This window comes from Taudactylus pleione, unplaced genomic scaffold, assembly GCF_031769625.1.
Source record: "Taudactylus pleione unplaced genomic scaffold, aTauple2 ptg000019l, whole genome shotgun sequence".
Taxonomy (NCBI): domain Eukaryota; kingdom Metazoa; phylum Chordata; class Amphibia; order Anura; family Myobatrachidae; genus Taudactylus; species Taudactylus pleione.
Genome location: NW_028284421.1, coordinates 3535566 through 3562168, shown reverse-complemented (window position 1 = coordinate 3562168; position 26603 = coordinate 3535566). Strand labels below are relative to the sequence as shown.

The 26603-nt window shown below is 42.8% G+C and overlaps 1 protein-coding gene across 5 annotated transcripts in view; it reads left to right on the top strand.

Annotated features, from left to right (window-relative positions):
- The window catches only part of NEDD4 (NEDD4 E3 ubiquitin protein ligase), a 214661-nt gene that overhangs the window by 90811 nt on the left and 97247 nt on the right, over nucleotides 1-26603 (top strand). For 3 of the 5 annotated variants that reach the window (XM_088445051.1, XM_088445042.1, XM_088445054.1), the window contains exon 5: nucleotides 4034-4087. In XM_088445051.1, coding sequence (XP_088301177.1) covers nucleotides 4034-4087 — 54 coding nt within the window. Of the gene's footprint in view, nucleotides 1-4033; nucleotides 4088-9161; nucleotides 11183-26603 lie in introns of those variants that run through there. The other 2 variants (XM_088445031.1, XM_088445022.1) reach the window with 2 other exon arrangements.

Here is a 26603-nt window from a genome sequence, read left to right as displayed (position 1 = left end):
TTAGTCCTAGTATATATATAATGCCTTTGTGTGCAATTTACATAGGTTAGCATATACTGTACACACTTTTCTCAGTGACCTCACATGGAAGGGGTTTTGGGGAGGAAAAGTAGTGGTAAAAAATGATTACATGATGTGAAAATTTGTCAGTTCTTGGGACTTTATTCTATCGATGAGTAGCCCAGACCCACTAGCCTTCTCCAGGCAGCAGATATTGTATGTCATTAACATTTTGTTTTTATTCCTGTTTTATTTTTGGTATATATATGTATATAGAGTTTTTAGACCAGCGCTATGTAATTTCTGAATTATAATTTTATATTTTTGGGGGGGGCATGTCCGTTTCCCTCCTCACTAGAAGCAAGTCTCTTTGTGTGAAGAGAGGAATTAGTGACTGAGTACTGTACTTTTTGTTTTTCCCCAGCATAAGACGACAACTTTGTTAACAATATTAACCACTTAACTGACAAATGTTCTTCCACAAAAACGGTCAGACATTTTCCTTTTTTTTTTTAAATTAAGAATCTGTTTTTAAAAATATATTTAAATGCCCCCTGTGGCAAAAGATCCTCATCAGTATCACCCCTCACACACTAAAAGTAATAGATCGCAGTGACAGAGCCCCTACCCCCTATGTCATTGGACCCCGACTGTGTTGGTACCCCCCTTTCTCCCAAGTTGGCACTTTATATCGAAGTGTACTTTATTTATTTTTTAGAAACTCCTCCCCCCTTGCAAAAAATCCTTAACCCCCCCCCCCCTTCCCCTCTCCAGTGTAAAAAACTGTGAACCCCTACCCTGGTGTCATAGAATCACCTAGGGTCAAGGTGCACACTGGATTGTGATTCACCTGCTGCAGTTACAAAGCTGAGAGGGGGGGGATAGAATGATATGCAGTAGATGAGCAAAATAAGCACCATTTTGTTGGAAGAATGGCAGGGCATAATTTTTCCTTAATGCTTCGATAACCTAAAATAGATTATGGATATCTAGTGATCAATAGACTGATAAATGACAGTAAAGTTTATAAACTGCTTCCACTTTGACCTAATATTTAATGTAAATAAACTACTTAAAAATGGATATTTGAATATGAGTCAATGGCCATTTTAATGTAGCTTGGAATGGAATACCATGGGCTGTATCCAATTAGCCCCGAACATTGTTCGGGCGTTAATGGATTCCCTGGGGCTATCCAATTAGACCCAAAGTCCGCCCGACGCCGGGCACTTATCAGGGTTTTTTTCTGGACCCGAAAAATAATCCACGATAAGTGCCGTTTTTCACAGCCTCAGTGGCATAAAAATATAGGTCTGTGAGCTTATAACGGGATCCTATGTGTTTTCGGTTGAAATATCCGAAATAATAGGAGGGGGAAAAAAAAATCATCGGAAAACGGGGATAATTGGATACCCCCCCTAAGTTAAACACTGTTGAACCTTAAATATGTGACAAGTTACAATGACTCTGGTGGCCATTTACATGTAGCCCACGAAAAATAATGTAGTGGTTGCCATATTGTTAACAGAACTAAACGAATATAAATGTAAATAATCACATTACAGCAGGTTTCTTGTCTTTCTTTTTTAATCATTGCCAAATGCCACAGGGGTTTTGTTGTATATTACCAGTTGATTAGTTTACTACTACAGAAAGCAAAGGAGAGCTATTGGCAGCAAGATGCACTATTTAGTCAGACTTCTGTTTGTGGCCACCTACAAATTACTAAATGACCAAATGGATGCCTACATTAAAGGTGAAAAGTGGATAGATATTTTGCAATGATCTAAAATGCACCATTTAAAAAAAAATGATTTTATTAGCATATATCAGCAATAAGCACAAGTTCCTGTCTGTGAAGTTATCAAACAAGTGACAACAAAGTCCAATACATTACTAGGCTATTGACAAAGGAGACTCAAATACGATTATGAAACAGTGAAAATATAAGGCATTACACATATAGCAACAGTGGCAGTACTAAGCGCAGAAAATTTCAAGAGGTAAAAATATTAGTAATACTATATTACAATTAATAAAGTATACATAATATTGACTTAATGAGGGTACATAAGAGAGTACAGGTCAGAGCCAGTACTCCCCGAAGCATGCAGGAATACAGGTCAAAAAATATAAAAGTTCAAATAAAAATAGGCTGGTCCTGTAGATATAACAGGATCTATACACAGTTAATTTCATTTAAATATGAAAAATGCAAAAAAAATAAAAAATGATCGTTTTGTATTGATCTTCACAGTTGCTTGGCTAATGGAGCATACACACGGTCAGATTTGTCAGATGAACGATTTGAACGATTTTACCAAAGATTTGAACGATTGAACGATTTTTGCATTAAAATGAATGGAATCGTCCAAGTCTGACTGCAAACACATCAGATGTCAGATATCGTTATCTGACAAACGGGAACGCGCATTGTAGATCGTCCATCGTTCAGGCATGTCAGATATGTCAGATTTTCCTTCAGATATGAACGACTGAACGATTTTTAAATCGTTATCGTTCATATCTGAAGGAAAAATCTGACCGTGTGTATGCACCATTAAATATAATTAAAAAAATCTGTGGTTACACCTAAACTATATATTGCATGCAATATGACCACGGATTATTTCTGACCAAAATCATTTCTGCACAAGAAGACTGGGCAAACATTCCAAAAGTAAGAAGACAAAGATTTCTAACAGTCTATAACATGGGTAGCCAACCTCGGTCCTCGAGAGCTACCAACAGTGCATGTTTTCCAGGTCTCCTCACAGAATCACCAGTGAAATAATCAGCTCCACCTGTGGAGCGTTTCAAATCTGTTAGTGCGTGATGAACACACCTGTGCACCAGCTAGGTAGTCTGGAAAACGTGAACTGTTAGCAGTTCTCAAGGACTGAGGTTGGCTACTCCTGGTCTATAAAGGCACACATCCACTAGAAAACAGGCAAACGTCTGCACGATTACGACATTGTAATCGTGCAGTTGTTAGTCTGTGATGTGCCTACACTGAACGAACAGTCATTCAGTGTAGGCATATCAATCATCTGCAAACATGTTGAACCTGACGTTATCGTCAGGTTGTACAATATATTTGTCTGATGATGGATGTCTAAACGACCAGCGGGAGCGCGCATCGCTGGTCGTTTTAGAAATTTTTCTTAACGATTTTCAAACTATTTGTGAACGATTATTGAACGATAACGATAGTTATCGTTCAAACGCTCAATTTAATCGTCTAGTGGATGTGTGCCTTAAGGAACGCTTAGAAGATGTCATGTCTGCCTAAGGTACTGGTATGCACAAACTTCACTTTGCTTTGTTTTATTTTGTAAAATCAGCATACATTTTTCTGCTTTTAGCTTTGCTGAAAAGTGTTGTATTTAATGTTGTTGAAACTTAGGCCCTCATTCAGAGCTGTACGCTCTGAGCAGAGCGCACGCTCTGAATGAGGGCCGTCCTCCATAACTATGGGGCGTCCTCCTGGACGCTCGTATAGCTGTGGGTCACCACCCACAGCCTATACGAGCGTGCAGTTTGATGGCCGCGATGGTAGTGACCATCGAAACTGCGAGCCGGAGCCTGCGGTTTAGGTTTTCAACCGCAAGGCCCGGAGTGATTTTGGCTCTATCAGAGCCAAAATCACTCCCACTGACATCACTAGTGATGTCAGTGGGCCGGCTTCTGATGGGAGGCGTTCCCTTAGGAACGCCCCCGTCAGGGAGGCACGCCCACCAAAGGGGGCGTGCTGTCAATCAACATCGACAGCACGCCCCCTTTGATCAGACACAACGAGCGAAGGACTTTCCTTCGCTCGCCGCGTCTGGCGCATGCGCACGACGGGGCTCCCTCCGTCGTGCGCATGCTCAATGCAGAACATCGACCCACTTGCGAGCGGACAGCCGCTTGCGAGTGGGTCTGAATCAGGGCCTTAGTCACAGGTGCCTAAACTTTCTCCCAACAACAGTGTATGTTTATATAAATGGTTTTATGATGTATTACGATTTTTACGCCTTATTTTATTTTTCAGGTGTATCCACAAAAGCACAGACTTCTATTTGAAGTATTTGATGAAAACCGTTTGGTAGGTATTTATATTATATTGGGGTTAGGATAGCTAATTAATCTTGCACAAACCTATGTTTTTTTTTTTTTTTTTTTTAACTTTTCCTCCCTTATAATGTTGGTTGATTGAAAATGTATCATTATTTACGACCAGGGTTCAAATTTCCTACAATGATTTTACCTTTTTAATGCATAATAGTAACATTTTTAGGACAGGACGACCTCTATTTTCTTCTGGGGCTCTTTACTAAAGTGAGGATTTTTAGAAGTGGAGATGTTGCCCATGGCCATCAATCATGTTGCCCATAGCAACCAATCAGATTCTACTTAACATTTATCAATCCGCTTATAGAAGATAATAGCTAGAATCTGATTGCTATGAGCGATATTGCCACTTCTAAAAACCCGCGCTTTAGTAATTATAATCCCTGAATTGGCTGCTTTCACGCATTTTTTCTTCCTTAAAAGAAAAACTTTTTTTTTTTTTTTTAATGAAGTTATGTATATTTTAAATATGAATTTCTAGCAATCCTGGTTGAACAATGAATAATTGACTATGCTGATCTGCAATCATGATGAAGTTATGTATATTTTGCAAATCCAATGCCTAATTGGATATCTTAAGTCAAAAACATTCAAGCCACAGTGGTCCTTCCATCTATTACCCCCCCTTTCTTTCTTCTGCCTGATGGTCAACTGCAGTTATAGCAAATTATTGGGTCTTTGAGTTAAATAAATTGCCACAGTGGCAGAGTCAGTAACTGTGGTTCCATTGCCAATATACAGATGTCTGCTTTGAAATATATCCTTTAACCATGAATGTTCTGTGGCTCAACTGATGGGTTGCCCTGACATACTGGACACCGGGTCGTCTTGACTATTAATTGCTTGATTTGTTTTCATTATTCAACCTTTCACATTTCAAGTATGTTCTCAGTAACTGCATTGTTAAACTTTCCAATATGAGACTTGAGAGGTCAGATATAGTCATAGAATTTAAGAGCATTAATTGTTTTCGATCATAATAGTTCTAATAGATTTGTAATATATGCTTGGGAGGAAAGTTTATGGTCAAGCATACCTTTTTCTTACATTTTAATAACTGCCTTGTACTAATCCACCATTGGTCCTAAGAAAATTAGATCAGCTAATGCCGGGCAGTAGCTGCAAAATGGAAGGCAGAGTACGTAGATGCAAAATTAATTTGCTGCTTGGTAATGTATTAATCAAAAGGACAATTATGGGGCATTTTGGTAAATTCTTTTTGGAGCTATTTATTGCTCACACTGAAAGTCCTTGTGAGACCAGAAGTGAAACAAGACAACCAGCAGATGGGTCTGATCCAGCTTAATCATCCACATGTAGCCTAGCCACATGGGACTGCCCCCCGCTCCCCCCACGTGTGGCCACATGGGACTGTTATCCTGTTGCTCTGCTTTTAAGCTGAGCAGAAGTTGACATGGATTTTGCTGTCGGTTTAAGGCCTTGCCCAAATTTATTTTTCCATGATCTTTGTGGAAAAGTATTGTCTGCTCTTGAAAGCTATCTAGTTAAAGTTGGCTCTTTTCCTAACTGAAAAGGGCAGGCACTATTGCCAGCCATTAAAAACTGCTGGCTTTATTTGCAAAGTACATAAACAAGATACAGTAGCTGCTTGTGTTTGAAACCATTTGGGACATAAGTAATTGTAAAAGTTTGATATTGTCTAACAATTTACACTTCCAACATCTGTATAAATCAAACTGTGGTCTTAATGCTAATAGTTCTCATACTACAGGTTGAGTCTCCCATATCCAAAATGCTGGGGAATAATCCATAATCCAATATTTTGGAATATAATGAAATATCTTGGGAATGAGACCCAAATATACACACAGAATGCATTTATGTGTGTTATACGGGAAGCAGTCAGGAAGCCGACGGACGAAATCCCGACCACTGGCTTCCTGACTGTCTTATCCTAGAAAGTGTCTAATGACAGGCGTCGAAATCCCAACGCCTGACATTAGACCTATGCTGGGAGCCCGACACCCGGCTTACCGATCAAGGGTAAGCCGGGCGGGGACAGCCGAGGGGGGTGGGTTATGTTAGGGGCTCCCGGTGGGACTTGGGGTTAGACACCCCCCTGGAGGTTAGGGTTAGGCTAGGGGAAGGGGGGTTAGGGTTGGGCACCCCCGGGGGGGTGGTTAGGGACCCCCCCAGGAGACTTAGGTTTAGGCAGCGGGGATGGGGGGGGTTAGGTTTAGGCACCGGGGGGGGGGGGGGGGGGGTTAGGTTAGTAAATAGAAAATATACTTACCTGTCGGGATTTGAACCGCCGGGCATTCGGCCAGCGGTAAATCATACTGATTCCATTATATACACCTTATTCACACAGCCGGCAGGTAATTTTTATACAATATTTTCAATAATTTTGTGGCTCAAGCAAAGTTTGTGTACAGAAATGAAATTAATTTATGTCTCATATACACCTCATACACACAGCCTGAAGGTAATTTTATGCAATATTTTTAATAATTTGTGCCTTAGACAAAGTTTGTGTTCATTTGAACCATCAAAAATCAAAGGTTTCACTCTGTCATGCCAAAATTATTATGTATTTCTGAATATTTGGATATGGGAGACTGAACCTGTATTACAGTATTGAAAAAGAAAAGAAAAATACACACACATTGTGATGATATGGGCTTACGCTGACAATCTTTCGACAGGGAATTTTAAAGATTTTTGTTTTAGGGCTGCTTCTTACTGTCAATAACCTGCTTCACTGGCCACTTTTACTGGTGCTGCTGAGCCACCAGGTGCTCTCAGATTTTGTCAACTGCACCCCATCCTGCACCCCATCATTGTGCCTCAGTTGTAGGAAAAAAGTCGATGCCACCACTAGGATACTGTAATACCTGAGAACCACTTGTTTCCGAATGGCGCGTATGTAGCTGTTGCAGCATTTCTTTGCAGGTGACTTGTGGCTGGGGTCACTTGACCGCTTACTCTAGGTAAGGACTGGATGGTAGTACACAGTGTTGGCTTTAACCTAAGGACATTAGAATGGAACATTAGTGCTAACAATTATCAATAGGTCCAGGATTTCAGTAGCTATAGGTCACTTGCAGAAATATAGCATGATAGAAGAATGGTAATGTTTAATGCTCAATAACAGCTGCTAAGACCTGTTACACATCACTGAAAGGTAGTGGTGATACACTCACATACATTTTACATGGGTCTTTACTGCCCTTTTTATAGCTTTTACACATGTCGGCTGGGGATAATCCAAACCCCTGTCACTTAAACCTGTATATGTTGAATCACTTACCTTGCATGTGAATTAACCTGAATCCTTTACATATTTTAACATTGTACTCTGTGGCAGTGTTGTGTTAAGTGCACTTACTCACTGTGTACTGTGTGGCTCCAAGCTCTGCCTTCTCACTTTCCCTGCACTCCATAGCAGTCAAGGCACCCCAACTTGCGTACACCCACTGTGCATTGAACAACCAGGGAGGTGGAAGCTTCCAGCACCACTGTACTTTTGTTAATGGAAGCTGGAAAGACAGTACGTTTATACAACACGTTAGTAGTACTATTATTATTATTTAATATAACAGTAATTCACATCAGTCCATGCCCCAGTGAAGCTTACAATCTATATTCCGTATCACATGTAGATACATATGCACTAATTTTTGCCAGCAGCCAATCACCCTACAAGTACAATATGTTTTAGGAATGAGGGAGGAAAATCTATTCAAACACTGGGAAATTATGCAAAGCCTTGAAATTAAAACCTATCCTGCAGCAGTAGTGGGGCGATTGTGGTATATTTATGACACCCTGTACAATTCTGGCCAATTGGAAGTCTGTGCGAACCCCATCCTTGAACCAACACCATGCAGTAATTTTTTTTTGAGCAAAGCAATGTGTGATGATGTATTGGGTTTTGTTGTTGTGTTTTTTAATCACCTATCCATAAAATGTTTAATTTCTAAACTGTTATATGTATATGAATATTTTTAAAGTAAGAATATGTTTTGTCAATTTCCACTTTAAGAAAAAAGTAACAGGAATCACACAGTACATTTTTAAAGGAAATGTATATCCTCCTTGTACCACTAGGTGACGCCTTAGTTCAGTTTATGGTAAAGAGCCATATTATCTGCTCTGAAAACAAATATTTTCAGCTAATTTTCCTTTTTGTTTTTTGTATATACTACGACTGCAACACAAAAAGTATGTTTATAATGACACCACTACTTATATTTTATTTTATTGCCTTTAAAACATTATGCATATTTTTATATGTAGGATCATAAGCGTATTAAAAAATGGCGTTACTTTACTATATATACAGAAGTCTCTGCGGTCCGGCACTCCCTCTCCTATGGACAGTTGGCTCCGGTGCCCTCAGCAAAGGATTTGTGTAGTAAATCAATAAAGCTGCGTCACTCGGAGACTGATTATCAAATAAATATATGAAATGGTGTCACAAAACAAATACCGACGTTTTGGAGCACTGAGCTCCTGTTTCGGTATTTGTTTTGTGACACCATTTAATATATTTATTTGATAATCAGTCTCCCGAGTGACGCAGCTTTATTGATTTACTATCTATATATATATATATATATATATATATATATATATTTATTTATTTATTTCTCTCTCATTACTGGAAAAAAAAAATCCTGTTGAGTGAGGATGGAACTCTCATGTTAAAATGCAAATCATTTATAAAAAGAGGATCTGCCAACATTACACAAATTCACACTCACTATGTATGTATGCAAAATGTTTTAAACCATTCTCCATAGAGCTGCAAACACTGCATAGACCATTCTTTTAAACATTCAGTTCTATTTAAAACTTTAAAAAAAATTGGAATGTTTTTTTCTGTTACTTGAAATTGAAATGAATACCAGTGTTGGTTTCCTGCATAGCAGAATCTTCAATAGTTTCCTATTATGGATAGTTTTTGGGTAATTCAATCCCAACTTTGATACTCAATTATGTGGAGCTCTGTTCCCTGCTACTTCCTGTAACACTATATGTATGGGTAAAAATATTAGAGCCTTTACACTGCAGAGGAAACTATAGACGTGTTTAGCCAGGGCGACTAAAGCAGTAAACTACAGCTAGGTTTGAAATGCAAGCACACTGTTGTTTTTGGGAAGGACTCATTCATGCATATTGGAGAAGGTATAATTGAATCAAGCTTGGCAGTGTATCAGCCAGTGTGCAGCAGCAGAGCTGAGCTTAAAGGTCGCTAGAAATCAAGTGCTTGGTAAGTGAATGCAGTTGGAGTACAAGCAATCCAAGATGATTTAGAAACCGTGGAGTCAGGAATGGTTTGTTTGTCTCATGACGTGCACTGCTGTACCCTGTGGCTCATCATTTTCCTGTGTTTGACCGGGACACATGAGGCACTTTTGTGTGTATCCCTGCAGTGTAATACAAACGTTCTACATGTTTTACTGCTGCTTCTGGTCTGCTCCTGGAGAGAGAGAGAATCGCACTTCTGAATTAGTAATATGTTCAGGAAGAACAAATGGCACGTCGGTTAAGACTACATTTTGCTACCAGAAGAAGTAACACTGATCCATTGCCAGAAAGCTCTGGAGATGGCCCGGATAGTGATATCCACATGTGCTTTCAAAGACTCACCCGATCGGCAGCCCCGAGTGTTATACAGATGAGGCTCTCTCCGCGGCAAACCGTACAGCTTTCATCTTCACCAGAATTTGTTCAGTCGCAGCAAGGTAATTCTGTTTCACCACCTAGCAAAAAAAGCACATCTGTGCAGATTTCTTTACAGCCCAGCAAAAATAGATGTCCTCAATCTGGCAACACAGAACTTGGTTCAGAAGACATTTCATTTGTCAGTGCTTACAAGGATGGGATAAATTGTAGTTCTAATATGAGCAGGAATTTTAACTGTCACCCAGTGGTAAATGACAGCAGTTTCCCAAATAATGCCTCAACTGAAAACGGCAGTTCCTGTAGCATTGCTACAAGTGACAATGGATCATTTAGTAGCAACAGCAGCGATTATGGATCGTGTACAAGTACCACAAGTGATATTGATTCATGTACAAATAGTATTTTAAGTGACAATAGTAGCTGCACTCTTTCTCTAGGTGATGCCAGTTATTTTAGTAATATGCTCAATAGCAATGCATCTGGTTTGAATGCACAAATTATTTCTTCCAAAAACAATCGTGTTCAACAGGTTTTATCTAGATGTAAAAGTACACTTCCTTTTGACCAAGATGAACTAGACAAAAAGGTGAATATGGCAAGTCTGCCATCAAGAAAGAAAACAAAACTTCCTCTCCGACGATGTTCTTCATTGGTTATTTTCCCTCGAAGCCCTTCTGAGACACCTCCAACCTCTCCAACTACTTTGAGCCCTCCATTGAACAGAGGCCCCTATCAAACCTCCTACCAGTTTATGCTTTGTTCTAACGAGCTTGCACAAAATGAAGAGCAGACATTATCTAAGGGATTTCTTTCAACCGCTGTCAATGGAGTTCGCCTTTCCAAAAACCCTTGCACTGTTGGTGAAGCTAGAGATGTTAAACCACTTTACTTGAATGACTCCTTACAAGGGGGTGCCTATCCATCACCTGGCCTTCAGAAGAAACATTCTGTAGAGGATGGATTTCCTTGTATTTCAGTACACGTTTCTCACCAGAGACCATTGTTGACAGACAGCAAAACTACTGGAGACCAGGTCAAATCGAGCGGGCATGTTGAGGAATCCAAGCTCAACAATGGAACTCAGTCACATCATCACATCCGCCTATTACGCAGTACTTCCTCATGTTGTTCTTCAAATAAAATTGCTGAATGCCAGATCACGATTAATGGAGAACATGGGTACAAAAGTATTCCTAATAACAAATCAAACCATCTTTTTCACAGAAGTGTATCTGAAGGACCTCCCCCAAAACTTTCCACTTCTAGTCTTAAATATAATTATCCAAAGTTAGGGTCATCCCATTTGCACATACAGTTTGCACCTGGAAGTGAAAGCCGGATTAGTAGCTTTAAAAGACAATCTATAAGAAACCCCCCTAGTGATGGGTCCGGTAAGCCGTTTGTGAAATGCTACAAGGTAGGTGTTTTATTTTTATTTTTTTAACTGTTGGCATTGCTTCCCATGTTATAGGTTTTGACACTTGTTAATGAAGATCTTATCATTAGGTTTGCATTTTTTGACTCAAAGGGGTGAATTCAATTAGCTACGGTGATTACCGCATGCTAATTGGTCCCCCGGAGCTATTCATTTAGCCCTGAAGGCAGCCGGTAGTTTTTTTTCGGGGTCTGATCAACATGTTGAATTTATGGGCGCTAACAAGCCGCCTGAGTGAAAAAAGGACTCTAATTGAATAGCCCCGGGCTTTAAAGCCTGAGGCTAGCATCCTTTTTCACCCTTGTTATCTTAACTGGGATAATTGAATTTGGCCCAAAGTCTCTTCACTTTACATCAAATGAACAATACATTTATCAGTATGTTTGGGATATCCTGGTTTAGTAATCTGCATTTTATAGTATGTGATTGTTTTGGAATCTTTTTATTTTTTTGTCTTTGTTTTAATGAAAAAGTCTACTTTTTATAGTATTGTTTTTGTATGTTGCTGTGTTGCTTGGGTTTTTTTTTTGTTTTGTAAGAACCAGAACTAGATTAATTTTTTATATTTATTTTAGATGCCCTTTTATATATTTATATAATTATCTTTAATATATTAACATTTGTTTTAATCAGTTGCAGTAAAATAAGTCTTACGCTGAAAGTTCAGCCTTCATTTTGAATGTGTTCAATACAGCTATAGTACAACATTGTAACCAAGTTAAAAATAAACAGCTCCCAAAATATTTCACTTGACTCCAGTTAGTCTGGTCGTGTATACTGATATGCTGAGTGTGGTTTCAAATTTAACAAGTTGATATTAGAGCAGCATTTAGTAATGCCAGCTATCTGTACACAGCAGTCATGAAATTAAATCAGTAATTTGGTCAGGCCCTGCTATCACTGAAAGGTCTGAACATTCTTTGCTTGTGTCCCTAGGTTAAAACCGATAGTAGCATAATATCAAGTTTCCAGCGTCAAAAATCAACAGCTTGTTAAGGATGGCTTTCTGAAATTCAGTGTGAAATGTAACCTGTAACTGTATAACTCTTGCTCTATTGTGTAAAATAGGAAAATCAAACTGACAAATGTCACTGTCACCAAGTTGCAGCTTGTATTTTTCTCTTAACTGTAATCTGTGCTATAATTGTTGGTTACAATATTTTGATTGTTTATACAGGTTGAGTCTCTCATATCCAAATATTCCAAAATACGGAATATTCCGAAATACGGAATATTTTTAGCATGACTGAGAGTGAAATTTTTGATGGTTAAATGTACACAAACTTTATTAAGGGACACAATTATTACAAATAAAGTATAAAATCACCTATAGGCTGTGTGTATAAGGTGTATATGAATCATATATGAATTTCATGTATGGACACAGTTTGTTTGAGCCACAAAATTATTGAAAATATTGTATAAAATTACATTCAGGCTGTGTATATAAGGTGTATATGATTCATAAATGCATTCTGTGTTTAGATTTGGGTCCTATTCCTAAGACATTTCAATATGGTATGCAATTATTCCAAAATACGGAATATTCCGATATCCAAAATACCCTTGGTCCCAAGCATTTTGGATATGGGAGACTCAACCTGTAATAGATAATTTAAATATAACTAATTTAGAAAAAAAATAAGTAATGTGGTTTTGATATCCCTGTGTTGGCATGTGTTTTCTTTTAGAGAACAAAATAGACTTTCAACTTTAATGAACTGTATTGTCCTCTTTATTCACTTATTTTAAAGTTTTGGATTCAGTATATTCTTTTTGAGTTTGTACTGTTTCTGTCTTAAAATTATTATTTTGGAGCATCTTAAAACTAAGGATGTTGCATATAAATGGTATAACCCTTTCAGCTAAAGGAGCCAGTCTAGTTCATTCTTACCAGCTTGTTGTATAGAAAGTATTATTAAACAGCATCATTATCTTGTCAAATGTATACTTTGTTTTTAACCTAGTCCAAGCATTGTAGTTTACAACCGGCCAAGAGAAATCTATTCCAGCATCTAAAAAATGTTTGGGGGATACAAATCTTGAATTGTCAGCATTTCTATTAGGTTTTTGTTTTTTAAATTTAAATATTTGTATCGGACCTCTTTTGTTTCAGTAATTCTTCCATAGTTGTCACACTGGGCATAATTCTGAGTCGCATGCAGGTCTATACGCGGCAGCATTTGCAATGTGGATAGATGGCAAACAAAGTGCTAATGCGACTATTCGTACAAATTAATGGGTATCTATTGCACCTCCCCACTTTTATCAGCGAGCTCTTCCTACCACATGCTGGATGCAGGAGATCCGTCTGAAATGTTTATGTAGTGCATATAACACAGCACTTTAGAGAATATTGCAGTCATTCACATCAGTCCCTGCTCCAGTGGAGCTTACAATCTATATTCCCTACAACGTGTACATCAGGGGAATTTAACATGCGACCACCCAGCTACTGTGGAACTGCATAGCCCGTCATGTTCTGCCACAGTTTTGCTCTTAGGGCATGCTAAAACTGTTGCAGGGTATGATTATACACACACACAAACACACATACACGAGTTCATTTTTTGCAAGAGGACAATTAACCTTCCAGTGTGCAAATATGAGAAGAACATACTAACACAAACATAAACACAGATAGTAGCAAAAAAAAGTTGTGTTCGAGTCTGCGGTAGATATTGACCAATGCTTAAAAAATATTTGTAAAGTGTTCATAATAATTATTCAAGCATAATAGCATATAATATAAATATCCCTGACCGCAGTCACTACAAAGAAAAAAAATAATGTTATCATAAGACACCTCATGGAAAGCTCCGCACCCAAGCAATTCATGACAACGCCTATTTGACCAGAGGCCCTCTGGATAGATTATTGCCCAACAGTCCTCCTAAACAGGTATGTGTCTACAGCATCTCTTGAAAGGCAGGCAAGCCAACCCTCCACACTGCCACAGGCTGCCGACTACATCACAAACTGAGGTAACTGAAGACGCACACTCATTTAAAGAAAACCAGCATTAGACTGGAATTGTATACATCTCCTAGCAGCACAGTGGGACCTGGCTCTCTGCAATACCATTCCTTAACCAGGATACCAGATTGCACACGGTTTATCATAATACTGACTGCTCTGAACCACTATCTGTGTACAATTATTCCAAAATGTTTCATTTTGCATACTCATTGTTTCAAGTTTTATTGCTTTGTGTAATTTACTGGCTGCACCCACCCCCACGTGCAATATGTCTATTGTATAAGCACATGTGTACTCATCCCCCTGAACGCTAACATTGTATGTCAACAGGTTAACACTGTGAACGGGTCACTATTACCTGTGAACAGGTAATTAACACTGTCAACTGGTTACCCCTTATACACCAAAATCTTGGGTCCAACCTGGGAATTTGAACACTGGTCAATTCCTGGTTCAACCTGGCTTTAGACCCCTTTTAAACTGCAACACGACCCGGGTTCTTCCCGTTTACACTGAACCCAGGTAATCCCTGATTTTCCCTATAGATGTAATTAAAAATGGACACTTTCTTCTTCAGGGTCCATAGGCTCCACAGGGAGACCTTGCGGTCTAGGTGATGGAACTGAATCTGGGCACCACGCAGTTAAAAGCTTTCAGCTCCCAGGATGCCCTGGTCCACTCTCCCTATACCACGAGCCAGAGGCACCTCAGTTTCGTTGGTGCCCGGCAGGAGTCTGTCACCATCATGCAGGGGGCTGCTTAGGCAGCCCTTAAGCTTGTTATTTTTATGATTTAATTTAGTTTCATTCTTCAACAGAGCGCGCAGCAGACTGTCCATGAGACGTCTGCGCTGCCACTCTGTCACCCCTCTGGTGCCTCAACGCCAGTACTGATCTGGGGATGTTGGCGGGATCTGGGGGTCAGTGCTGCGAGCGGTGACACGCGAGTTAAGGTAGTCAATACCACCGGTCTCGGGACAGACCGGAGATGGCTGAGTGTGGGCGCAGGCTCTAGCCACCGCGATCCTGCAGCTCAAAGCGTCAGACAGGACCAGTGTGTCGCATACTTAGGCAATGGGCTCCTGCAGCTTGTCCCAGCATAAGTCAGGACCAGTGTTTTGCTCTCCTATCTGTGTGTGTGTGTGTGTGTGTGTATATATATATATATATATATATATATATAATATGTGATTGCACAGTGCCATATTGCGTGTCTGACAAAGGTATCTTGCAGGTTATGTGCTGCAAGTTTGAGTGAGGAAGATTTGGTTCGGGAATGGTTATGGGCGAGGTGTTTTAATCCTCCCTAAACCTCAAACCCCCCAAACAACGGTACAGGAACCCCCTTGGGCGGCCTTTTCTTAGGTCCTGGCCTCCATTGTGGGCCGCCTGGCGTCCCAGCTGTTTTTCCACATATGAGGTTACCTCAGCAGACCATCATTCCCTCAAAGAGACTACCACAGTTTATGCAGACGACTCCTGTACCACAGTAGTCTGTCATTCCCTTACATGGACTACCACAGGCTATGCAACTACCATGGGTAGATGTTTTCTCTACTTCAGTGAAGAGCCTGGCTGCTTCCTCTACTGCCCTTCAGACCATATTGCAGGGCGAGAAACCCATGAAACCCGCTAAGCGTCCTGTGTTGTCGTCCCAGTCCACCCAACTTTCAAAGTCTGAAATGTCCTCTGACAACTGGGAGATTGCGGGTGCATGTAACCCTGATTCCCCTCTGCAAAAGGCGGAAACTAGGTCGAATATTACTATTCCTGCCTTGGTGCTTGCGGTCAGATCCATATTGGTAAGAGGATGACGAGCCTGCCCCTCAATCCAAACACTCTCAGTTTAAACGGGTAAAGGTGACTTCAACAGTATTCCCTCTATCAGACCAGCTGGAAGAACACATGGCTGCTGTCTGGCAATTGCCTGGTAAGAGGTATCAGCCTCAAAAGTGTTTGGCCTCCTGTTATGCATTTCCTGAGGCTCATTGTAAAAAATGGGAATTGCACCCTGCGGTGGATTTTCATGTTACACGTTTAATAAAAAGTGCTACACTACCTATGCCTTTCATTTCTTCCTTAAAGGATCCTGCAGATAGGAAGGTGAAAACTTGCCTGAAATCGATATACTCTCTTTCAGGAGCTATTGCCCATCCGTCCATGGCTATCTCCTGGGTAGCTAAAGCTATAGAGAGCTGGGCCGATGCGCTTGAGGACTCCTTCCCCACGGAAGCGCCTGAGAATCATGTGTCATTGGCTGTCTATGGAACTTGGGGATTTTATGGTATCACTGGATATTCAGGATGCATACCTACATGTTCCTATAACGCCCTCTCACCAGCGTTATCTCCGGTTAGCTATACTACAGCAACACTTCCAGTTCTGGCCTGTCCACAGCTCCAAGTTATGGCTATCATGGCGGCACATCTGCGGAGTCAGGGGATCCGGCTACTACCATACCTGGACGACCGCCTCCTGTTGGCGGGTTCTCCAGAAGTGCTTCGCCACCACTTACAACTGACAATTGCCTTTCTACAAGCACACGGATGGTTAATCAATTGGAAAAGGTCCTTCCTGAATCCCTCGCAGAAGAGAAGTCATCTGGGGGCCCTACTGGATTCTCAACAGCAGATAATCTTTCTGACTTCAGACAAGATTTCCACATTACAACTACGAGTACGCAGATCCCTCCACAGCTGCCAGGTGTCAATACACTTGGCGATGCAGGTTCTGGGATCCATGGTGTCCACCTTCGACATGGTGGAATATGCTCAATTTCATTCCAGGACAGCAGGGGCTGATCCTCTCCAGATGGAACGGATTACCCCACCAGCTCAAAGCTCAGACTGTAGTGCTCTCTCCAGAGGTGCGTCTGTCTTGGTGGCTACTGACATCTCATCTAACCAAGGGTCGCCCCTTTTGGATCCCGGACTGGGTACTCCTAACAACGGACGCCAGTTTTCGGGGCTGGGGTGCAGTGACCGGTCTGCACTCTTCTCAGGGTCGTTGGACAGCAGCCAAAACAACCCTTCCAATCAACATATTGGAACTTCGTACTGTGTACAGGGCCCTCCAGTTTGCCAAACACATACTTCACGGAAAACCCGTGCAGGTTCAGTCCAACAACGCCACCACGTTGGCTTACATCAACCATCAAGGAGGCACTCGAAGTAGAGCAGCAATGACAGAAGTGTCACGCATTCTGACATGGGCAGTGTGTCACCTCCCGGCCGTTTCGTCAGTTTTCATTCCGAGAGTTCTCAATTGGGAAGCGGACTTCCTCAGCCATCACGACTTGCGTCCAGGGGAATAGTCTCTTCACCAAGAGATGTTTCAACTCCTAATGGACAAATGGGGCCTCTTAGAGGTGGACCTCATGGCCTCCCGACACAATCACAAATTACCAGTGTACGGGTCCAGAACAAGAGATGCCGAGGCAAACTTGGTGGACGCTCTGTCAATAATGTGGACCTTCCACCTGTTTTCTCCAGTCTCCCTTCTTCCTCAAGTTCTTCGGAAGTTCAAACAAGACTGAGGCACTGTCCTGCTGGTGGCTCCAGCTTGGCCCAGACGTCATTGGTACTCAGATCTTCTGAGTCTCTCCATCGACACTTCGTTCCTGCTGCCTCAATGTCCGGACCTGGTGTCTCAGGGTTCTTGCCTTTACCCGGACCTGGATTGTCTGTCTTTGACAGCGTGGCTCTTGAGACATCCCTCCTAAGGTCCAAAGAATTCTCTAGCTCTGTCATCAACACGATGCTTCGAGCGCGTAAGCCAGCTTCAGCCAGCAGATGCCTCTGCTAGGATCTACCACGGAGTGTGGCATACATATTTCCAGTGGTGGTGTCCCAGGAATTTCGACCCCCCCCCCCCCAGGTGTTTCGGATCTCCAGTCCTGGCCTTCCTTGAAGCTGGATTGGAACTCGGACTCCGCCTGGCCTCGCTCAAAGTGCATATATCTGCACTGTCAGCAACGTAGAATTGCTCCACTTCCGGATATCCACACCTTCCTCCGGGGTGTTCTCCGGATTCAATCTCCCTTTGTCCCCCCTTAGTTGGGATTTGGTAGTAGTTCTTCGGGCCCTCCAGGGTCCTCCATTTGAACCACTAGATTCGATGGAGCTTAAGTGGTTAACAGCTACAACTCTTTCTTCTGGCGATTGCATCTGCCAGGAGAGTGTCAGAATTGGGGGGCCCTCTCCTGTCGCTCTCCCTTCCTGATATTTCACCGTGACAGGGCTGTGCTTCGCACTTGCCCTGAGGGCCTGATTCAGAGCCGGACGCTCTGAAAGAGCGCTCGCTCTGAATCAGGGAGTTTTTTTTTTTTTTCTATTGCGAGTGGCCAGATGATGGTCGCGATGGTCTCTACCATCGCAACCATCGGGGCTTGCGACGAGACCCTTGTGGGTATGGTGTCGATCCCGCAAGCCCCAGTGAGCTTTCGGCTCTATTGGAGCCAGAAGCTCACCCACTGACATCACTCGTGATGTCAGTGGGGCCGCCCCCAAACGGCAAGGAACGCCTCCGTTTGGCCAGCCATCCCCCCGGCTCGCCTCCAAAACAGGGCCAGCTGTCAATCAAAATCGTCAGCTGGCCATTTTGGTGCAAGACCCGGAGCAACGGAGCGCCTGTCGTTAGCCGGGTCTCACGCATGCGCACGTGGAAGCCGGCTCCGGCATGCGCAGTGGCCAAACATCGACCCGCTCACGAGCGCATAGTTCTTGCGTGCGGGTCTGAATCAGGCCCCGAGTTCCTTCCTAAAGTTGTTTCTAGTTTCCACATTGAGGAAATTATAGTCCCGGCCTTTCAATCACCAGACCTCTCAGCAGGTCTCCTTGGATGTGGTCCGCACCCTCTGGATTTATGCGGACCATACCAGTTCCCTTAGGAAATCAGACTCCTTATTTGCTCTCTGGATTTCACAAGAAAGGATGGCTAGCCATTAAGCAAACATTGGCTAGATGGCTTTGTATGACTATCTCAGAGGCTTAAACGCAGGGTGGCCTGCCTGTTCCGGCTTTTTTTAACGCTAATTCTACTCGGTCTGTGGGTCCCTCGTGGGCAGCTCGCTTTGGTGCCTCGGCTGTTCAGCTTTGTAAGGTGGTCACGTGGTCTTCTGTCCAGACCTTTCTAAGGTTCTATGCCTTTGATACCTTCGCCTCTCAGGATGCTTCCTTTGGGCGTTGGATTCTCCTCTCAGCGCAGGAGCGTCCCCACCCTTAAAACGACTGCTTTGGGACATCCCCCAAGGTCTCCCTGTGGAGCCTATGGACCCTGAAGAAGAAAATTAGTTATGGTAAGAACTTACTTGGTTAACTCTTTCTTCGAAGTCCAAAGGGAACCCACCCTGATGCACCTGGCTTCATTTGGGCTTTCTTGCTGGTCACCGTTTCCCATGTCCTTCTAAGTGAGAGTGTGATTCTTGAGTGTACCAGTTTCCTTCTCTCTTATCCTCCTCCGGCCTTTGGCTTATTGCCAAATGAGGTGCCTCTGGCTCGAGGGCGGGGTATAGGGAGAGTGGACCAGTGCATCCTGGGAGCTGAAAGCTTTTAACTGCGTGGTGCCCGGATTGGTTCCATCACCTACACCCCAAGGACTCTGTGGACACTATGGACTTCGAAGAAAGAGAGTTAACACAGGTACTTACCATAACTCTCATTTTTAAGGGCTGACAAAGATGAGGTCACAAAATGCAACAAAAGGGAGGTGTGGGGACTGCTCACAGCATTGCAGCAATGATGGCAGACGGAGCACGTGTGTATTCCTGATTTCCTCACTGTTTGCAGCTTTCTGATGATTTATACAGCTTCAGAGATATTGATGTAGCTTCTTATCCTGTGCCACCTTGTGCATATATTTGAAAAGTACCTTCATTATAATTTTACAGACACAATAGAAAAAACAATTATAAAATAGACTAAAAACATGTTTAGGGCAATTGCCTATACACTGTGTACTCTGGTGATTCTAGATTTGTTTCTGTTGTATTAGTACTAGGGGTGAGCAGGTTGGGATTTCTGAAATCCGAGCCCCCCCCCGATCCGAGTCAGGCTCGACTTTTCCCGCCTGACTCGGATCTGAAATCGAGGCAAAACGTCATCATCCCGCCTTCCGGGTCTCGCGGGTTTTGGATCCTATATAAGATACCCGCGTCTGCGCCATTTTCTCACTCGGCTGTGGACAGTGAAGAGGGAGGGTGGGAGTTAGGGCTGGCTGGGCTGTGTAGTGTAGTGTTGTGCTGTGCTGCTGTTGTCCATAGGGGCTGTGTCCACTCCTTCAAAGTCCATAGGGGCTGGCTGGACTGTGTTGTGCAGTCAGTTGTCCATAGGGGCTGTGTCCACTCCAAAGTCCTGTGCAGTGTCCCAGTCCTAAAGGGGTGCTGTAGTGTTGTCCAGGGGGTGCTCTGTCCATCAGGGGTGCTCCCCCCAAGTGCAAAAAAATATATATTTTTTCTGTGTTTGTGATTTGTGTGCACTGTGGCTGCACGTGCATCAACAAAGGAGCAGCGCCAACCGTGCGCCTGTGTCCCATTAGTAAAGGGTCGGCTGGCTTGTCCATTAAAGGGTGCTGTAACCCCCAAAGTACACTCCAAACAAAATAAAAAAATATTTTCTGTGAATTGTGTGCACTATGGCTGCATGTGCATCAAAAAAGGAGCAACGCCAAGCGTGCGCCTGTGTCCCATAAGTAAAGGGCCGGCTGGCTCATTTCTTAAAGGGTGGTGTAACCCACAAAGTGCACTAGTCTCCAACAAAAATAAAAAATTATTTTCTGTGTTTGTGTGCGCCTTAGCCGCACGTATATTTCAATATAACATAAATGGAGGACCAAACTTTCTCCGATTTAAAAATAAAATAGGGAAAGATCAAGAACCATTTCCTCCTAGTGCTGTTGCTGCTGCAGGGAGTTGTTCATCATCCCAGAGAGGAAGTAGGAACACCACTACTTTTACTAAACAATTGACCCTCCAACAGTCCTTAGCGAGGAGGATGAAGTACGACAGCAGTCATCCTGAAGCAAAACGTATAACTGAGGCCTTGACTGCTATGTTGGTGTTAGACGTGCGTCCGGTATCCGCCATTAGTGCAGTGGGATTTAGACAATTGATGGACGTAGTGTGTCCCCGGTTCCAAATCCCGTCTAGATTCCACCTGCATCCTCAAAGCAGCAGCGACAAGCGTGCGTCTGTCTGTTAAAGGGTGGTGTAACCCCCGAAGTGCGCTCCACAAACAATAAAGCGTTAAAGGGTGCTGTAACCCCCAAAGTGCACTCCAAACAAAATAAAAAATATTTTCTGTGTTTGTGAATTGTGTGCACTGTAGCTGCACGTGCATCAACAAAGGAGCAGCGCCAAGCGTGCGCCTGTGTCCCATAAGTCTGTCAAAGGGTGGTGTAACCCCCCAAAGTGCTCCAAAAAATAAAAAACAATTTTTTTTCTGTGTTTGTGACTTGTGTGCGATGTAGCCACACATGCATCAACACAGTAGCAGCGCCAAGCGTGCGCCTGTGTCATAAGTCAAGGGCCGGTTTGGACATCTGGTCCGGACTGAAGGACGTGCCAACAATTTCTGACAAGTCTACTGTCACTCCATATGATACTGTCCTCAAAGCAGCAGCGACAAGCGTGCGTCTGTCTGTTAAAGGGTGGTGTAACCCCCAAAGTGCGCTCCACAAAAATTGTGTGGGCTGTAGCCGCACCTGCATCCTCAAAGCAGCAGCAACAAGCGTGCTTCTGTCAAAGGATTACATCGGTGACAGCATCCAAGTAGGCATGTCAGACAGTCCGTACATGTACTGGCAGGAAAAAGAGGCAATTTGGAGGCCCCTGTACAAACTGGCTCTATTTTACCTGAGTTGCCCCCCCTCCAGTGTGTACTCCGAAAGAGTGTTTAGTGCAGCCGGGAACCTTGTCAGCGAAAGGCGTAGGAGGTTGCTTCCACAAAATGTGGAGAAGATGATGTTCATAAAAATGAATTATCAACTCTTCCAGGGAGACCAGCCTACATAACGTACAGAGGGACCTGTGGTGGTGGATTCCAGCGGGGACGAATTAATACTCTGTGAGGATGAGGATGTACACAACACTGAAGAGGGTGAGGAATTGGTGAATAAGGAGGATGAGGACGACATCTTGCCTCCGTAGAGCCAGTTTGTGCAGGGACAGATTAATTGCCAGCTTGTTTTGTGGGGGCCCAAACGAACCAATCATTTCAGCCACAGTCGTGTGGCAGACCCTGGCGCTGAAATGATTGGTTTGTTAAAGTGTGCATGTCCTGTTTATACAACATAAGGGTGGGTGGGATGGCTCAAGGACAATTCCATCTTGTACCTCTTTTTTTTCTTTGCATTATGTACTGTTTGGGGCCTAGTTTTTCAAACTGCCATCCTGTCTGACACTGCAGTGTCACTCCTAGATGGGCCACGTGTTTGTTCCGCCCACTCGTGTCGCTTAGCATAGTCATCCAGCTACCTCGGTGCAACCTTTTGGACATAAAAACACTATTGTGAGGTGTTCAGAATAGACTGGAAATGAGTGGAAATTAAGGTTATTGAGGTTAATAATAGCATAGGAGCAGAAAAACCCACAAATTCTGTGATTTTAGCTGTTTTTATGCTTTTTTTCAAAAAAATACAGATCCAAAACACAAAACCCAGAACCAAAAACACGGAAGGGTGGTTTTGGCAAAACCAATCCAGATCCAAAACACGAAGAAAGTTCCAGATCCAAAACCAAAACACGAAAAGTGGCCGGTGCACACCCCTAATTAATACTAGGGTTGAAATAATTGGGCCCCCTATTGTACTGCCCATATTTGCGTTCTGAGTACACTGGGGCCTGTGTAATTCTGATGTGATTGGTTTGCAAAACCATGAGCAAACGTGCGTTCAAAATTAATTGCACCATAAATGACTGAAATTGCCTTTCTGACTCTAGAAACAGATCCATTCTAGCATCCTCCTGCCTCTGCATGTTGGCGTCCAATTCACATGATCACACAAGTCATCGCACTAGCTGCTTGATCTGTCCTGTTTAGCTTCTTCTTTTTGGGCGGCACATTGTAGATTGCGAAGGGGAGAAACAAAACAACATTAGAATTTGCACTGAGGCGATATAAAGATAGCAGTGGTGTTTGCGTACATGTGCTTTTGCGGTCTTGTCTCCACCTGCACTCTAGCAGCACTCTGCAACAGTTACCATTTGGATTTAAGTGAATGTAATGTGTGTGTGTTTTTTTATTTTATTTTATCCTTACTATTAGAGCATAGTGGAGGGGTCTTTTTGGTTTGCGCTATCTCCGAGCTTGATTCAACTAACTCATCTATGGTAGTATTGATACTGTCAGCATTCACAGATGAATCCATCCCACTTCCTTCTCCAGAGTCGTCGGTCAGTAGGAGCGGTGATGTTGCGCTGCATTGCGAGGACGGCAGGGAGCCTGTGTAGCTGGTATCTCATGACTATACTCCAGGTGGCTGGAGCAGGATGGTGCACTTGAGGAGGACCGTGCTATGGGGTTTGTAAGCGCTGTATTTCCAAAAGCACTGTAGCACAATTTGTAATGCACCCATTCCTTGCGTGCTGCACCACGTTTCTGATCGTGCACTTTACTGAACTGCTTACACAAGACCTTCAATTTATTTCCCACTTGCTGCTGCGTGCGTTTTATCCCTCAGGACTCCAGCTACTGGGCTATATAGCGCTACACAAACGCATCTTTAACTGTGACGGTCATCTTGCATTTTAATTTCTTCCTCTCCCCTGATGAGCAGTAGCTCTTGGAACTCTGCATCGGTCCAGTTCATGGGAGCAGATATGCTGCTGCAGGAACAAGCTGTGGGTCAGGCTGAATGTGAGGCTCAAGCTGGAAGTCAGGCTGTGGTGCAGGCTGCTGTTCTGGCTGAGGCTGTGTGTCAGCCTGCATTTGTGGCTGCTGGTAAGGCTGTGTATCAGCCTGCGTTTGTAGATGCAGGTCAGGCTATGGTGTAGACTGCAGCTTTGGCTCTAGCAGGCTGTGTGTCTGCCTGCTGTTGTGGCTGCTGGTCAGACTGCTGTGGTGCAGGTGGTTAGGCAGGCAAGCGATGGCTGCATGTGCGCTCTCTCTCTGCAGGACACTGACAAATGATATCTGCCAGTGCCCCAGAAGCTCCAATCAGCGTCTTTCGGAGCTAGGCGGGTCAAATAATCCGGCTAGCACCCGTTTACACTGCTGCATGACCCGGGATCAACTCTGCTTTCAACCCGAATAAGATTGCTGGGTAATTCATCACAGGTTATTTTTTCGTGAGCGGTTCACACTGAGGCTCGACCCGGCAATAACCTGGGTTATTTGGTTGGTGTAAAAGGGTTGTGATTAACCAATAAAATCCTTTTCTCTATCCATTATATGAATACCTAATGATCTATACACCCTAAATGTCGCTATTTAGCGTTATAAGTCGCACAAGAAATAATTGCTTTCCAGACTTGGATTGTGGTTCCAAAGCGCAAAGAGATATTATTCACCAAAAAGCAGATAGTTACACACTGTGATCTAAATACAATTAGCGCAAACAAATTATACAATCACAAGGTACAGTCGAATACATACGCATGCGCTCTGAATCCAGATTTCCGGCATCAACTATGAAACCTCCGTCAACAGCAAAGAAAGATTACTAACTAACAGATCCAGGGTGCTTGCATATAAACCCTTGCAGAGATAGGCAATACAATAGAACAAGTTGGCATAATCCCATTGGTTCTTCTTCCTGGTTCTTCTGTTACGATACAGTTCATAGGTCAGTTTGTATTGTTATAGTTCAGCCTCCAACAGTTCTTTGTGTCCGTTTTCCCTCCGAAGAACAAGTCTAAACTTGTTACACTACAGAGTACATTTCAATGCCTAACTCTCTATGATCCATAATTTGCAGACGCGTGTTGCAATTTCCTTGCCGATGGAACCGGAAGTCTGCAAATAAACTGGTTCAGAATGGCACCAAACACTGTCTGCTTATCATGTACTAAACCTGAGATCTTAAATACAGTCACTTTATTACATAATTAATAAAACCTTGGATATTAACCTTAATGATAGGGAACCTTCCTATGTAAGTGTGCAAGTGTAAGGATATTAAGAAAAGACGCTAGTTAGCGTTGTGCTAACTAGCGTCTTTTTAAAAAAAAATGTTTATAGCTATTTTTCTTGGTGTGTTAGTGGAGACCGGGTATATGATGCTGGTGTGAATGGTGTTAACACCATATGAGTCCAGAGCTATAAACATTTTTATATAACACCATTACAGCTCATTTACATACGTTGAATTTCTTTTACATTTATTGAGCAGCTTTATATTGTCTTAGAGCGATTACACTAAGCCCTTTTCATTAACCCCGGAAAAGTTTGCCAGCCAGGTCGCATTAAGTAGTAGCCGACTGGGGGCAGCGTAATACTTTGCAGTAATTAAATATCTTGAAATAATTTTGAATGATTCTTGCAGAACTTGCACACTCTGCAATGTTCTCGCCATCCAAACCGTGCACTGCCTCTTAAAGATGGGGAAAAGATCTATGATTGGGGGGATGTCTTGACTGCTTGTAACAATAACTTTAGCAATACTCAACTCTGGGGATCTCTGATGGGAGGGAGCTCTGTGACTGTACCTGTCAGTTACATAAGCGAAGTGCGACTCTGATCAGAGAGACAGTCATAGGTCTCCCTAACATCAGAGATCTCTCCCCCCGTCTTTAAGAGACAGACCCAAATCAATTACTCCCCCAGAGCGAGCGTTTTGCAGAGTGTAACTAGTGTTGCAGTTATCTGACAGACACAGGGCTCAGCCAATAGCACCCGCATTGCTAGGCTAGCATTGGGGTGCTATTTGGCGAGATTTGTATTGGTCACATGACTGCAATGCTGGTTTTACTCTGCTGAGGGCTCACTTTCGGGGCGCTATCTGGTTGGTGGCGCCAGTGCCAGGTGAAGCATCCGAGAAAATGATTCTGGGAAGAACGCTGCATCTTATTACTTCACACTTGTGAGCATGTTCCATTCATGATGATTGATTCATTTGATATTTTTTTTTAATGTGCATTAGAAGTACAGTATTGGAGCATACACACGGTCAGATTTGTCAGATGGACGATTTGAACGATTTTACCAAAGTTTTGAACGATTTTTGACTGCATTAAAATTAATGGAATCGTCCAAGTCTGACTGCAACACATCAGATGTCAGATATCGTTATCTGACAAACTGGAACGCGCATCGTTGATCGTCCATCGTTCAGGCATGTCAGATATGTCAGATTTTCCTTCAGATATGAACGACTGAACGATTTTTAAATCGTTATCGTTCATATCTGAAGGAAAAATCTGACTGTGTGTATGCACCATATGTTGTAAAAGAAGTTTAAAAAAACTTGACTTAAAATGACATGTTTTGTAT